Raw genomic sequence first — 16,758 nt, forward strand, 5'->3', positions numbered from 1 at the left:
TAATCGCAAAGCGTAGGAAGCGCTGGTGGTCGTGGTGGAAATAGGCTTCGGATAGATCCAGTGAAGTCAGGAATTTTCCTGGTTGGACTGCCCTTATGACTGAGCGTAGGGTTTCCACGCAGAAGTGTGGCACCCTCAAGTAGTGATTGACGGTCTTGAGATCCAGGATGGGCCGGAATGTTCCCTCCTTCTTGGGGACAATAAAATAGATGGAATAGTGATCAGTATTTTGTTGGTGCGTGGGCACAAAGGTTATCGCCTTTAGGCTGAGTAGTTTTGTTAGTGTGGTTTCCACTGCCGTCCTCTTGGAGGGGGAGTGGCACAGTGATCTCACAAATTTGTCTGGAGGGATGCTGTGGAAATCCAGATAGCATCCCTCTCGGATGATGGTTAGGACCCATTTGTCTGACGTTATCTTGACCCATCTTTCGTAGCAGAGGGTACGTATGCTTCCAATGGCTTCTTCCTGTGGATGGGTCTGTTGATTCTCATTGTGAGTTGCGGCTGGGGCCTGTACCTGAGCCGGTTCCCCTCTTGTTGTGTCTGTTCCAAAAGGAATGGGCCCTGCTTGTGGGGAGAGGTGATTGGTATATGTTTTTGTACGGTCTAAAACGCTGGGCTCCTCTGCCCTTGGTTCTTTGGGGAGAGAAGCGCTGGGTTCTTTTGTTCCTGTCCTCCAGTAACTAATGTACTGGGGATTCGCCCCATTTGTTGGCTAACTTCTCCAGTTCGCTTCTGAACAGGGCGGCTCCTCAAAGGCACTCTCATGAGTTTAGTCTTGGAGGTCGCATCGGCTGACCAATTTCGGAGCCAAAATTGCCTTTTGGCCACCACTATGGATGAGAAGCCCCTGGCTGAGGTGCGCACCAAGCCTGAGGTCACATCAGTGAGGAAAGATATCACCGGTTCTAATGTTTCGGTGGAACTGGTTGCGTCCCTGGAGAGAAGCAAGCAGGCATGTGTCACAACGTCGCAGCAGGAGGTGATCTGCAGAGTCATTGCTGTGACATCAAATGACTGTTTAAGGATGGATTCCTGGCGCCTGTCCTGGGCATCCTTAAGTGCAGCTCCTCCTTCGACTGGGATGGTAGTGTGCTTTGAGATAGCGTAGACCATGGCGTCCACTTTTGGGAACCCTAGGAGTTCTTTGGCCGTGGGTTCCAGGGGGTATAGGGCTTCTAGGGCCCGTCCTCCTTTGAAGCTGGCCTCCGGGGCATTCCATTCCAGGTCAATCAGTTGTTGTACAGCCTACAGAATTGGGAAATATTATGAGGCCTTTGGCTCCGCTGTGGAACTTCCGCCAGGAATGGCCAGCGTCTTCAGGCTCAAAGACACGAGATCTGGCAACTCATCTTTGGAAAAGAACCGCATCGTGGTTTGGTATGGTTCCATTCCAGGAGGCATTTCCCCTTCCTCCAGGGAGTCAGGCTCTTCCCCTGAGGTGTCTGTGTCCCCTAGGGGCAGGCCTTGGGGAGTCCGAGAGGGGCTTGGGAAGGACTTCACTTCTGGTGGAGACTGTGGCTGTGTCGCAGGCGGTACAGATTGTGCCTGGACAAAGGTTTGTAAGCCCTTTGAAGAATTCCACCCAGGAAAAGGTCCCTGGGTCCATATTGAATCCAGTGGAGTTCCCCCGAGGTGCCCATCTGAGGAGGGACCGGGTCGGAGATACAGAGGTCCGGGGTACTATCATTGGTGAAGCCGGATTCCTCTACTGGCTGAGAGGGGCCTTGCTTCGGTTCCCCCTGAGTCTCTTCGCACTGCAGGCATAGGGCAGAGGCCACTTCGGGTTGCGCAGCTCTCAGGTGGCAGGCTTGGCAGAGGGCTTGTCCCTTGACTTTCTTGGCCAGCAGTGCCATGATTTGTGCACGTGGAGTGACTCAAGTCGTCTGTGCGCGTAGATGCGCGCGCCAGGAGACTTAGTTGTGCGCTCCGGGTGCGCCGATCTGCATGCAGGCCGCTATTTGTGCACTTAGTGGGGATGCACGTGCTGCTGTGCACATAGGCCTATCTGTGCGCCCGGCACCACTATGCGTGCCACTGTGCACCCAGCACAGAATTGCGCACCGCTGTGTGCACAAGTCGTTTGTGCGCCCAGCTTACCTCTGTGGACAATACAGCGATCAAGGGGGGAAATGTTGCCGACGACCACGTGGGCAAGATGGCCCCCCCCCCCCGGGAGGGTCTCCACGTGTGTGGACCCTCACACCAGATCGGGGGTCTAGCCCAGAAGGGGCTGCTCAACCCAATTTAAAAGACGCTGGAAGGACGATCTGAGCGGCTAACCAAGCCTCGGAGACCAGAGACTTTAAGAAAGTTTTCTACCTTACCTGGTCTCGGTGATTCCCGGTCTCATACCGGGTGGTCTCCGTTTGCGGCGGGAGAGGGGAAATACCTTCACCGCCGCGATCAGTATTGCACCCCCTGCCTCTCAGCCACTCTGGGGGCTAAGTCCACGCCGGGAACCGGCTACCGGATCGAGGCTTGCCTCGGAGGGATCTCAGAAATCACCTCAGGAATTCTCAACTGGGGAGGGACCCTAAGGTATCACTGCAGGAGAGCGGGGCTCGTCTTGTAGAGGTAAAACGTCTTTCTTCTTTTGTTTGGATTTTCTAATACTGTGCAAGTGTGTGTAGTGTCCCTAACTGCTTAGGAGACTGAGAACTACTGAAGAGCTAAGCCTCCTGCACAGGTATATATAGGCTGACGTCAGCTTGAAATCGGACTGTCTCCCAACTGCTATCAGGAGTACACTATACCCACTGGTCCTAAGTCCATCTGCTACATGCTAGAAAACTTCGCTACAACTATTTTTTTTACATAACATTTAGAAGTGTACCATGGACGTCACATGCACTGTAGAGGCCATCACACCCAGCAATCTCAACATGAATCAAAATCTGGTATCTGTTGACTCTACATTATCTTATTCACTGTAGCCACAATGCTGCTGGCTCTGTTTAGGAAAAAAAAGAGTACGACTTGAGTTACATCTAGCAGCGCAGACCTAATAATCATCAACTAATATGATGGGTTCAAATGAGACTAGGTATAATCGATGACAAAACAAACACCCAGAAAGTGATGCATATCAATTTGTTTGCAGTCACATGACCCAACTGTGATATGGCAAACCTGTCTTTATAGAAAAGCTGAGAACTACTACTTTAGGGAAAGATGCTAATATAGAACCCTTGTGCTGCCAAGAATATTCATACAGCTGCAGAAGTGGCTACAGAAGGGCAGTGTATTTTTTCACTTCTTCTAAATCATGATATAGAGATAGCCTTAAGGAAATTTGCCTGGGTTTGTACTTCTTTCAGCCTCAAATTATGTAACACTTGAGCGAAAAGGATCTCCTTTACTAAATAATTTGCATATGCCACTTACACCAGAAGACTGCTGACTTTGAGACAGTGCCAAACGAGCATGGCCTCGTCGAATTCGTCGTTCCACTTCTGCAAGTAAGCTTTGTAAGTATCGAAGAAAGTCTCTTTCATAGCCAACTTTCATGAAGCGAGAACTCTTTTCATATCTAATAACACAGAAAATAAATACAAATAAATATACAGATATATTCCTACAAATAAGACAGAACTTTGGAGAACCAGATGGCAATGTATGTCATTGGTCAAGACGACCCCAAAAATTAAAAAATAAAATTGTATTTACATTACTTTACATGCTACAGTATCACTTGCAGATCTTAATGAGTGTTTTGGCATACCTCTGTTGATTCCTATTCTAGTAGATCTCCATACAAGTCTGGACCTATAGGGTTAACTTCCTATGTCCACAAGCAGAGATCAATGAAATCCTAATATTGTGAGATTTCAGCACCTCCAAACAATTAAGACTGAGCATCTAGTCACACTCTCTCCAGTTGAAACAATTCAACAGGTTAGCTTCCTCTTTCAGTGTCTGTAAACAAAGAACCAAAATAAAGCGATAAAAGGTGAAGTATTTATTCTTTCTCCACAGCAGTGTAGGAATCCGAGGTAACCAAAATTCTCATTTAATTTGTTCTCCGTACCCGTCTGTATCCATAGGGAATTTCTAAAGGAGCCCTGTATCAGGTGAGGGGAAAAAACCTAGCTCCTGGAGACCACATCCCCCAGTGCTCAATTTCCAAGCCACTGCCTTACACGTATACTGCACATATAAAGGTGAATTTTAAAAGCCCAATATGCACATTAATTAGGGGATGCGTGAATGTGTCAGGCTCGCATGCGCCAAGCGGATTTTAAAAGCCGCCTGGATGCACGCATAAATGCCACAGCATGCACATCTCGGGAGTTTTCAAAGAGGGCTTGGCATGGGCATTCCGGGGCGTGAAGCTGAAATGTGCGCATAAATACTTATGCTCTGGCATGTGCTGACGCCCCCTGCTATGGATGTCGTGTAAGTTATAAAATAAATAGGCAGATCAGCGGAGTTTTAAGGGTCGGAGTTAACTGGGCGAGTGAAGGCTACTAAACCAGGGGGATTTGGAAGACCTCTCTCAACTGGGTGAACTGGGGACAAACTGATAAAAGTGGAAATGGCAAACACTCCTTTTTAAATCCCCTGATTTACATGGTAGAAGCAGCATTTGCGTGCACTTGTGCATGTCCACGTAAAACATGGTGCACGTGAGTGCAACAGCTAGCCTATTTTATAACATGCATGCATATAATTCTGCCAGTTTTATAACAGCCACGTGCTTGGGTATGGGCCGATGAAAGCACGCAGGTGTGTATCCGTACACCGGTTTGAAAGTTACAGTCATAGTGAATATCTTTTTTGGGGGGACATAATCATAGAAATTACTCCTTTAGAATGTATATTTAAAACTGAGGAACTTGCTTGTATCTTATAAGCCTTTGAAATTCAGTATTTTATCCATATAGAAATGAAACGGATATCAGTTCTCTTTTTTTAGATTTGGAAAAATATTAGTTCTTTCCACATACTACTTAAGTCTAACATCCAAAAACAAAATGTACTTGATTTTTGCCGCAGGACAACATCATTTTGAAAGCAATTTTCAAAGCCTTTCAAGTGAGTAAATAGCAATATGTATAAATTTGCTAAAAATACCTCTTCTTCAATAGGGATAAAAGTAAGTTGTATTGCTAGGGGGCAGTAAATACTACATACATATTTCATTTTCAAATCTACAAGGACTATTTTCCATGAAAAATATCACCCCCCACAGAAAGCAGGTACAACATATGTGTGCAGGTACTTTGCACTCATAGCAAGTTTCAATGCAAAATAATACATAAAAAGTACCAGATGACTTTGTCCTAATACAGAGGAGCTGACGTATCCCCCTATAAAGGGTAGGAAGGCCACAACTGGGGCAGGTGCACTGCCTCCAGAGACAAGGGATGGATGGAGGAGGGAGGTGGGGAGTCCAGTAACCACAATATATGTGTGGGCCAGTCCACCCAACTTCCTCTTTTGGTGTTTTTTTGGGTAAAGACTTTTACCCTGCTTTTTCTCCTCCAACCTTTCATTCCCTTGTTGGTCTTTGCTATTTGGCTCACTCCTCAATGTAGGTCGCTGGCTTCTTTGTGCAGTTGCATTTGGCAGAGATCAGGCGCGGTGTCATTTGAGCTGTGGAACTATGTGGATCAGTGGTTGTGTGTCTGGAAGTGGAGGCTGGGAGGTACATGGCTATGCATTCCAGGGTTTTCTGTTTTCGTGGGGCAAAGGCTTCTCATCCCCGATGTAGGAGCCAGCACCAATACATGCTTGATTCTGATGGTGCTCCCTCTTGGACTGGGCAGCCTCCACTCGGGCCAGGATTGCCCCAGCTGCGCTGGCAAGAGCAGTTGCAGTGTGAAATTACTAGGGAGCGGTGGGAGATCTCCAGCTGCTGGGCTGCCCCTACCCACCTAATTCAGGCAGCTTGCCTGGCTTACATTCTGTTGGAGGCCTCCTAATGCTGCAATGATAGACATGTGGTAGGTTAAGAAGCATCTTTCTCCCAAGGGGAGGGTATATTTTCATTGGTCCACACAAAACAGAGAGGATTAGCACCAGTTATTGACTTGCTTTGTCATGATTGCCTGGCATCTGTCACTTGACCTTTCCAAAAGCACACTGGGTCACATCTTTAAAGCTGTCCAGCTACTTTGTTCAAGTCACTTTCTACACCCAGGTACCTTTTTCTCTGCTGTGTGTAGCCTTTGGTGATGGTGTTCGGGTTGATTTGCCTTTAAGAGCTCATGCATGTTAGACTCTTTGTACAGGACAAGATCTTATTCAGCAACTCACTTTTTTCATCTAGGGATCCATGCTCCTTGCGCAAGTGCCATATGTGTAGGCAGTTCTGGTGTGTGCAGGGCAGCTGCTCATAGGGGGGTCCATTGTAACCCCTTGTGCCTCTACACTTGTCCGCTACCTGATCCTATTTGTATTCTTGTTGAAGGACATAAATCCAGATCCTGCTTGTACTCTTGTGGAAGGATACAAACTCTTCATTCCTGTTTTTCACTCCTCAAACATGCTCCTCCGCCACTTGACTTTTTCCCCCCCAGAGTAAATTCTGCAGTCCCAAAGCAATTCTCTAGATAAGGCTAACTGTTCTCTCAAAAAAAAACGAATGATCACCATCTGTCTTCCACATCAAGGTTCATCACATGCTCTACATCTATCAAATGTACGGTCAGCAAGTTTTCTGCACATCACAGTCCTTTCTCTCCTCAGCATGTCATTTATGGTACCTTGGCAGCTGTCTCATACTACAACTTGCCTATGGTTTCAGGGTGAGCATCACTTGGCCTGCAGACAGCACGCATGTCAGTGACCATATGCACAGCAGTGTTATGAAAGTCATTTCTTTTTTTCAGCAAGTTATTAATTGTATTTGGCACTTAGTATTCATGCACCCATTCTATGTTTGTTGCAGTTGTGCATGAATTGTTCAGCTACTTTAATTTTCACATCTTTCAGTAGAGATTGCTGAATCCCCTGTCTCCTTCCATGCTTGTCCTATTCTGAACTGTGCAGATATGGTCAGCGAAGTTCTGAATTGTCTGATCATCGCAGGCAACATGCTACCTGTTCAGAACAGATACATGGTGAATCTTTCATTGAGTTTTCTGGTACGGTCTCCAGCAGTGACGTGGAAAGGAATGTTGCATTTATATTTACCGGCTTCTCATCTTCTGCAAGCTATTGCCTCAGCTAGCCAGCTGCTTCCAGGCAGGACATTTATTCTTCAAATGCCCCAATGTGCTGCAGTAACAGTTTGGATGATAGTGCTACTTTGTGATTATTTACATTGTTTCTCCAGTGATTCATTACAGAGGGCAAATTCAGGTTAGTCAGTTTTGCATCCCAGGACTATGTTTAGGGCATGTGGGCCCACTTTACAGGAATCTGGTGAAGCAGCACAGTAATATCGTGGATATGTCACCAGCTCAGGTCTTACGCCATACATTTCAGTCTATGTTTGCTTTATGCCCTCGGATATCCTCCCACAATTCCTGTGGCTCTTCAAACCTCATACTATATAAAAATTATATTTAGGAATTTTTTCTCTTTTCCCCCATGTGGTAGATAGACTCATAGACCCATCACATACAGCCCACATGCTGTACAAGTCGCATGTGTTTGTCAGCCCTCCTTGTCCATATTAAAGACATTTTTTTTTTTTAGATTGTCACAGGAAAATCAGAGATAGGTTCAAGTCTGTGCTAGTGCTTGGATGAAAAAAAAAAGACTGAGGGGGCTCACGAAGCAATACCTGAACAGGAATTCCTGCACATGCACAGTAAAGCCAAAATCTCTACTAGTTAGAGGTCTGTTCAGTGCTGCCAAATGATGTCACCCACATCTTATTGCCAATTCAGCCCTTATCATCCATGGAAAATAGATTTAAATCTTGGTATGGAAAACTTACCAGCCTTAATAAAGCTAATAATGTTGGGATGCGATAATGTCAAAAAGCCTTAAAAAAAAAAATTCCTTTCTATAGTGAAAACTGCTATAATTTGTACTTCATGAATAGAAATGTTAAGAGCATTCTGTAGGTTTATCAGCCAAAAAGCAAAGCTTAACTGACATTTCATAGGAACTTTTTTTCTGCTGTGTCAGCATCTATAATCCCTCGTTAGCTGAGGACGACTGCCCTATCTGTGGCTCCAAAGATGGCTGACAAGGCCAACCTAGAATCAACAAATGCCACAAATAGGGCATTTTTTTTTCCAGGTGGGTTGAAGATTGGGTTGTTGATTTTGTCTGCAACATTGGAATAGTGGGAGCAGTAAAAACAATTGCAGGGCTTGGAACAGCTAAAAGCCACGTAGTAAACATTGACTCCATTTCGTATGGAGAGTTGAGCATATTTGTGGGATAGATTTAATTTTGGGAGGCAAGATTGTAGTCTTATGTGAGATGGATTTTTGAGTGGAGCTGTCTGGTAGGGTTGGGAGGTATGTTTTATAAGGGGTGATTGTATCATGATATAAAAGTGGCCAAATAGGTACACACAAGGTGATGGCAAAAGCCAGAAGGAAGCTTGGGTGCATAGGGAGAGGAATAGACAGCTGGAAGTGATATGTATAAGTTTTTAGAAAGACCTAAATTTGGAGAACAGCATACAAATTCTGGACATCACACTTTCAAAAGAACATAAGCCAGATGAGGGTGGCTACTGAAATGGTCAGTCAAAGTATATGGGGACACTCGCAGTGAATTTCTAGGTAAATTCTGCTCAAAATATTTGAAATTCTGAATCTAAGTAACAACGTTTTTCTGTATTGATTTAAAATGTAATTACCTAAAGACTGTCATGTATATTGTGTTATTTTAACCAATATGAAGTATGCAGACTTTTGCAGAATTTTAAGTTTTTGTGTGCAAAAATCCCCCAGGGGTAACTTGTGTAGCTCAAAAATCCAGTTGAGACAGTCCATGAAGGGAGTAGGATATCCCAAGGAGATAGGAGACTTGGTGGTTTTAGGGCCCATTGCCAAATCCTTTGAACCTCCTAGCAGAGGATTCAAGAGCCTGTTCCTCCTGGTTGACATAAAACATTGCTACTTGATTATCTGCATGAATCTGATAGAAATTTACTTCCCTTCCAGAAGGTGAGTAAACATCTGGAAAATATAAAGAATTGCTCTCAATTCCAAAAGGTTTATAATTGCTCTCCCTTCAAGACGACATTCTGTGTGTCTGATGAGGATCCATGTGCGCCCCCCCCCCCCCCCCCAACCTATGTTTGAGGAATGTGTCACTAGAATTACTTGATGCAAGAGGATCCTAAGAGAAGTACCTGTTGGCAGGGTTGCTGGTTTCAGCCACTATTAGGCTCATCAGAACTGTAATCAAAGTGCCCACTGAAGAGGTCTTATGTACAGGTGTGCAAACTGCATCACGTGGACTGCTGCTGCCATATGATGAAGACAGAATGCTGGGCTCGATGGACTTTGGTCTGACCCAACATAGCACTTCTTACGTTCGTACGACCAGAATGGCAAGTCCTGAACGAGCTGTAAACATAATCTATTCAAACCCCTATGAACTGAATTATCTAAGTGGGGATTAAGTTCGATTTGCCAGTGACTGAAAAAGCTGAATCTTCTGCCTCAGTGTCCTTAGGATTTCCGTTTTGGAAAGGCTGGTCACCAACCAATGTATCAGGTAAGGAAAAAACGCAATGTCTAGATAACGAAGATGTGCTTCATGAATATCCTTAGGGTGGCTGAAAGAGCAAAAGGAAGGACCCTGTACTGACTGTGCAGATCGCACTCCTTGAATGTGAGGAATCGCCTATGAGAAAGATGAAAAGGGATGTGTGCATAAGACTCCTTTAGGTCCTAAGTGCACACCCCAGATCCTGCAGGGATGAACAAGATGATGGTGTGGAAGACGTTCATCTTGAATCTCTCTCTTTTCAGGTGCATATTCAACTGATGTAAGTCCAGGATCACCGAGACCTCCCAACTTCTTAGGGTTAAGAAAATATAGGAATAAAACCCCTTGCCCAGTTCTGAGGGCGGGACTGTGTTGCACATTGGATTGTCAGCCTGTTGACATGGCACCAATGTCGACCCAGGTGCTGAGGAAGGGGGAGGGGACAAAAAGCAAGCAGTATCTAAATTCCACAATTCTAAGGACCTTCTGCCTCCTATACAGGTAGATGGGGAGAGGAGCCTCTTGGTAGTCAAAAACTAGGCCTTACTTTCTTTTTAGTGGTTGGGTTGCTTTTGGTTGATATCACTACAAAGGGCACCTTCTGGATGGAATTTGCTGTTGCTGTACCAGGTGGAACCGGAAGCGTCAATACCCCTGGAATGGGCAATATTGATAATACATCTGTTTAAATGAAAAATATGGCCTCCACTGTGCTGAAGGTTGGTCTGTTGCAGTTGATAAAGATGATGGATCACATGTTGCTCTTTAATCTGTGATGTCTCCATGAATTTCTCAATAAAGAGGTTGTTCCCCAAACATGGAACGCCTAACTTATGAACATCCTCCTTCAGCCCACAAGCTTGCAGCCATGCCATTCTTCTGGCTTCAATGAAGGCAGCAGATCCTCTAACCACTGTGTCAAATAATTCATATATAGAGTGAAAAAGGTGCGACAGATTCCCTCGATTCGTGGAATACCTAGCGACTTGTCTCATGCTCATCCAGAGGTCTCATTTTAGTAATGCAGCTGTATAGATAATGGACTACATATAGCTGGTAGTTGCCATCTGAGAATTAAAGCATTGCTTTCTGAAAAACATTTTCCTAAATGTAGCCAAAATTCTTGAAACCTGTCCTGGAGGAGTGTTAGAATAAAATATGATTTTCTTGACTTTTTGTAGGGCAGATTCTACCATCGCCAACTGATGGGCAGTTGAGCTATTCCAAAACCTGAAGACAGGTGCACCCTGTATTTCAGGTATAATTATCATGCTACTAGCACACGACAACAGGGACTTCCATATTCTAGTCTGAGGTTCCTTGAGCTGCTGGATCATATGGATTTTCCAGCACTTGTAGGATGTCACTTTCCAGCAGGGACCTTATCCCTCCCCATAAGAATATTCAGGGTCTGTTTATCTAAAGTAAGAAATTTTCGAGGCGGGGGAAGAGAATGCTCAGGTAGGTACTACAGAGGGTCAGAAAGGACACCTGACGACTGATGAATCCTCTGCAGACTCATAATTCCAGGACCACTCATACATGATCCTGAAAACCATGGAGATCCCAGAGGGGATCTTAATGTCCTAAAGGCGAAAAGTGCTGAGGCACTCAGGATCCAGACTCCCCGTGTTGTTCTGTGATATACACTGAGCCTCCTTTAAGGCCAGAGATGGCAAAGACTCATGAGTGATGGTGCCCAAGATAGGAAACTGTTGAAAAGGGTGGGATGTAATCAGGGCTCCACCTGAGGAAGGAGCTGAAGCAACAATGGCTGCAGGACCCCCTAATTGCCAGTGGTCAGCAATATGAATGGGGACAAACAACTGCTTCCTGTAGAGGTACTAGAGTGGATACATCCTCCAAGACCATCACAAGGTCATCGCTTTGGGATGCTTCCCCCCAAGCTCCATTTAGGTGCTCCCAATTCAACTTTCTGATCCAGCTACTCCCATCCACTCCACAGAGATGGGATCCAGAGATACAAGTGTGGAAGATTGGGTGCTCCTCAATGTCACTGAAGACCCCCCTCTGTGTCAGGCCAGGATAGAAGAGAATTGAAGGCAGCATTAGCACTTTCTTAGCTAAAAATGAGGCGAGGACTTGCACCAAATTGCCTCCTGCTGCTGCAGGCCTCATTTTAGGGTTTTTGACTGACTGCACTGCCTACTCTGACAGACAGATCAATGACTTCACAGGTATATCTTAGGGCAGTGCCGATAGCATTGTGTGACCTTATTGAGTGCATCAATGGCATCGGGCTCCTCTGAGAAGAAAGCACAGACTGCACCAAAATAGACCGTGATGAGGTGAATGTCGATATTGCTCACCTCAACATGTTTGGCGCTGATGGCACCAAACATGTCGATGGCACCATTGGTGCTCCCGCAACAGAAGACCCTTTTACAGCACTGGTGCACTAGGCCCAATTGACAGCGCAAGAGTGTGTCAGGCCCATTTATTGCACATGAAGTGCTCTGCATTGCCGAAGCCTTGCGTTTTTTGGAGCTGCTCAACCCAGACCCTAATTTGATCAATCAAGGTGCTTTAATTGACTCACCCCATCTGTAGCTCAAGAGCAGCTCCACTGGCTCCGGAGCTCAGCCATTTTGTAGGCTCTTTTGTATTCTGGGAGACATCCTTTCACAATTATAGCAGTTTAAGTAATCATGGTAGGGACCCAGACACCAGTAACAAATATATCCATTCATAATTGCCATTTTGTGCTCCCCTACACAGCTCTTAAACCCGCTAACATTGGGCATCTTGAGCCTAGGCATTTTCTCCTTTAAAAAAAAAATAAAAAAATTAATCGCACTGAAAAGTGTTGTTGTGAGGACTACCAAGGCAATGAGGCAGAAAAAAAAACAAGAATTAATGAAAATCTGGATAACAGTACAAACAAAAAATGATTGAGGGGGCCTATGAGGCGGTGCTTGCACAGGAACTCCCACACTTGCTCAGTAGTGCCAAGCTACTGCAAACTACAGCATGAGCAATGTAGTGGAGCTTGTAATTTTGGTAATTTTGGTTCTGGATGGGAATCAGTTGATGTTAAACATAGTAACAAGGTTAGGAATAAGGTTTAATTCAAAACTTACAATGCACTCGCGGGTTTCGTGTGTGGTTAAGATCTCATTTTTCTACTTGTGATGCCTTCACCAGTTGCGCAATGTCTTAAAGGGATTTACAAATAGATACCCACTTAAATTCTAGCCAAGCTGATTACTGCAATGTTTTATATTAAAGATACAGAACATAGAGGTAAAAAATTTGTTTAAAGCAAAAATATTTGATCATATAACTCCATTGTTGAAGGATCTGCACTAGTTTCCCATTATGTCTGGGATAACAATTAAAATCCTGAATATTGCATTTAAAGTGTATCCACATAGGTCAGCCCTCATGACTTCTCAGCAAGATCTAATTATTCCTTCAGTGTAAGTAAAAAGACTAGAATGTCCACATTGCTCTACATTTGGCAACCACTCATCTCTGCTGCTTTTGAATACTCTGCCATATGAGTTACAAAAAGGGAAAAATGTTCATAAATTCAAAAGAGACCAAAGCATGGTTACTTCTCCAAGCCTATATAGGTTAGCGTACTGTTATAATTCATATGACCTCTTTTAGACAGAGCTACTATTCCTAGTTTTTTATGTATAATTCAGTTGAAGATTTGATACATGTTTGTTTTATATTTAATTTAATGTTAGGAATGTAAATAATGTTAGGCATTTATTTAACAATCTGTTTGTTTGATGTGTTATTTTTTCCTGAAGTAAGCAGATTTAATGTGTTTTAGTCTTAAGCATAATTCTATTAAGTAATTATGATTTGATAATGAAATATGTAAAGTTACTGTTTTTAACTGATGTCATTTATGGATTTTATGATAATATAATTTGACTCACAACTAATAAAGTATTTATGTAAACTGCTTCAGTGGTTTTAAATGAGATTGCAGTCAAATCAAATATAAAAAAAAAAATTTCACTGTTCATTCGTAGGTTAGCTCCTCTCCAACTGAAAGTTTGTCAGCGGCCAGATGTAACTTTTTTTTTTTTCACATTTAGTTATCATATCAACCATGCCCATGGCAACATACAATACAAATATATGTACTATTACATCTGTAAACAAGCAATATTCTTAATTAAATTACCAATTTACAATACAAAATAATCAAACTTATAATGCAATAAATGAAATACATTTTAAAATCTTAATCAATTAAAACCAGCAATAATTCACACCAATCAAGGAATTCAGCTGCAATCTCCATTTAGCAAGGGAATGCTTGGCGAGAAAAAAGGTAGATTAGTCATGGACTTCCCTGATCAAATGGTTAAGGGTGTTCCATAAATTTGAGGCTATAAAGAAAAAAGCTTTAATTCTTATAGACATTAATTTAGTGGTAGTAGATAAAACAAGATTTCATCCATGGATCAAAGTTGCTAGAAGGGAAATAATGCTGAACATTATCCAGACGACATCAAGGTGCCTGATCATGAAGAATTTTAAAGTCTAGTGAGTTAGTCAAATTTGCACAAAACTCTACAGGAAGCAAAAGTAATAAGTTCAATGCTTGGGAGAAATGATTCCATAGGTACAAATCCAGGTGACCAGCAGTGTTTTGACTCAGCTGCAGTTTTACTAGAGCTTTCTTTGTGAGACCAATCAAAAGTGGGTCATAATAATGTCAGGGTTGACTGAGTTGGAGCTCACATCCCTGGGAAATCTAGGCCATGGACCTGCCACAGAACCTTGGAGGCTGTTGACTTTCCAGGAAGCTCTAGCATTTTTATCTTGTTTTCTGGGAGAGTCAACCATGTCCCTGAATCATTCAGATTCAACAGGGTGTGCCCCAAACTGATATCAGTATTTAAGACATACCCAGAAGAGACAGTGCTGATCCAACAGCTTTCACAGCATTCACCTCGCAGAAGCTTTGGCCAATCTATAATCCTGACCTTGTTCCATAGTTACCTTGTTACCTTGCATCACTGCTCCTGTCCTGTAGCCATACTCTTGTATTCCTGCTTAGTATGTGTGTCACTTGTCTTATAAAGTCATTCCTGCCTTCTCATCCAGTTCATGTCTTCTATGTATTCAGTTTCTGAGCTCCTGGCTCCTGCTCATTGCCTGGACTCTACCACTGTGCCCTCTCAAGGTATGCACCTTCCCTCCCGGGCAGCCTCTTCTCACTGAGACTAGATCTCTCTGATTGTTGGGAGAGATGGCAATGTGAGCATAGGCATCCTTTAAGTCAAGGTAGCAATGCCAGGCCCACCTTCTGAAGGATCAGGGCCTCCAGCGAAACCATTTTGAACCATTCCTTGTAAGGAACCTGTTCAAAGCCCTCAGGTCCAAGATAAGACAGAGGCCTCTTGTTTTCTTGGGAATCAGAAAATACTTGAGTAGAACCCGGTGCCTCGCTGATTTAGTGGTACGGTTTCAACGGCTCAAGCCGTTATAAGGGCAGAGAGCTCTACTCTTTTCTGCTGTTTCACCGAAAACCCCCAGGAGGGGCATGGAGGGGATCTCAGGGGGACCCTGCGGAAGTTCAGTTTGTACCCCCGATGAACGATAGATAGAACCCACTGCTCCGAAGTGATTGCCCACCAGCGGTCTGCAAAGGACTGCAGGCGGCCTCCAATAAGAAGGTCATTCGTCACAGGGACAGGTTGAAGGCCTAAAATTCCAACCAATTAGTCAAAACCCCGTGGCAGGGCTCTACTGCAGGGCTGGTTGTGGCCAAGGGGCACGCGGTTGTCGTGTGTGTGTGCCCTAGGCGTAGCACGCTGCGACCTCGCTCTACCCACTGGAGGATAATATTTCTTTGGGCAGTAAAAGAGACATCTCGAACTCTGCCTTAATGGCTTCTTGCACAGGACTGAGGGTCGGAGGTGCTGGCCGACAGATGCTGGATGGTTTTGTGATAATCCTTCAGCTGTACCACTGCTTCCTTGATTTTATCTCAGAAGAGATTTTCACCAATACACAGGATGTCCGCAATATGCTCCTGTACTTCCGGCCAGAGTTCAGAGGCCTGAAGCCAGGCCATGCGGCGGGTGCCTGCAGCAGCTACCCTTGCCACTGTTTTGAAAACATCATAAGTGGACTGGACCTCGTGCTTGTCACACTCCAATCCCTGCTGAATCACCATAGCAAGTCTTCCTGAAGCTGTTGTGGGAGGCATTCCACAGGTTCCTGGAGTACTGACCCATATATAAATGGTAACGTGCAATCTGGCTGTCAGCATAGACCCCTGGAAGGCTTTCCATCCTAGGGCATGTAGTGTCCTGTGATCGCGACCTGGAGGAGCTGAAGCACGGGTCCATGCCCTCTTAACTTTCTTGAGAACAGATTCCACCACCATGGACTGATGTGGAAGATGGTGACGCTCAAAACCCGTGGAGGGTTGCACCAAGTAAACCGCATTGGTTTTTCGGTTCACTGAGGGAACCGAAAAGGGGTGCTCCCACAACTGGATGAACAGATCTTGCACCGGTACTGCTACCGCCTCCTTAGGGGCACCCACAAATTGTAGGATCTCCAGCATTTTGTGCCTGGAGTCCTGTTCGGACAAAACCTGGAAGGGCACAGACTGACATAGCCCTCACAAAACCGGCAAATGTCAGGACTCCGGTGAAGACTTACACCTTTCCTCCGGAGGCAAGGGCTCAGAGGGAAGGTCCTCAGAGTCTTCTGAAGAGGACAGGGGTGCCTCCTCCTCCCAAGGGTCATAGGAGGCGTCCCTATCACTCAAAGCGCCCATGGACACCGGAGGTAGAGCCCCTATGCTGGCCCTAGGCCTAGACCCCGAAGGCACCAGGAGCCCCAAAGGTATGGGTGCCGGCACCAGTGGCCCTGCAGGCACAGAGGAGTGCCCCAGCGACAGTGGCACTGCGGGCACTGGAAACACTGAGGGAATCAGGGGGGCCCACTGGCACCAAAACAGATGGTGCTTCCTCATTGGAGGAATCTACCATCAGAATAGCCTCTGGTAGAGGCCTCTTTGGTGCCCTGTAAGGCATTGAGGGCAGCCAGGGCACCAGGATGGGCTGCATTGGTAAGGCACAGAGCAGTAAATCCAGTCACTCTAGCAAGGGAGTGAGTGAGGGA

General features: G+C 45.0%; 1 protein-coding gene across 3 annotated transcripts in view; it reads right to left on the minus strand.

Annotated features, from left to right (window-relative positions):
• LUC7L3 (LUC7 like 3 pre-mRNA splicing factor) overlaps positions 1 to 16,758 on the minus strand; it is a 239,154-nt gene that overhangs the window by 137,809 nt on the left and 84,587 nt on the right. For all 3 annotated transcript variants that reach the window (XM_029600251.1, XM_029600252.1, XM_029600253.1), the window contains one exon: positions 3,388 to 3,532. In XM_029600251.1, the coding sequence (XP_029456111.1) occupies positions 3,388 to 3,532 (145 nt within the window). The remainder of the gene's footprint in view (positions 1 to 3,387; positions 3,533 to 16,758) is intronic.

Source organism: Rhinatrema bivittatum, chromosome 4, assembly GCF_901001135.1.
Source record: "Rhinatrema bivittatum chromosome 4, aRhiBiv1.1, whole genome shotgun sequence".
Classification (NCBI taxonomy): domain Eukaryota; kingdom Metazoa; phylum Chordata; class Amphibia; order Gymnophiona; family Rhinatrematidae; genus Rhinatrema; species Rhinatrema bivittatum.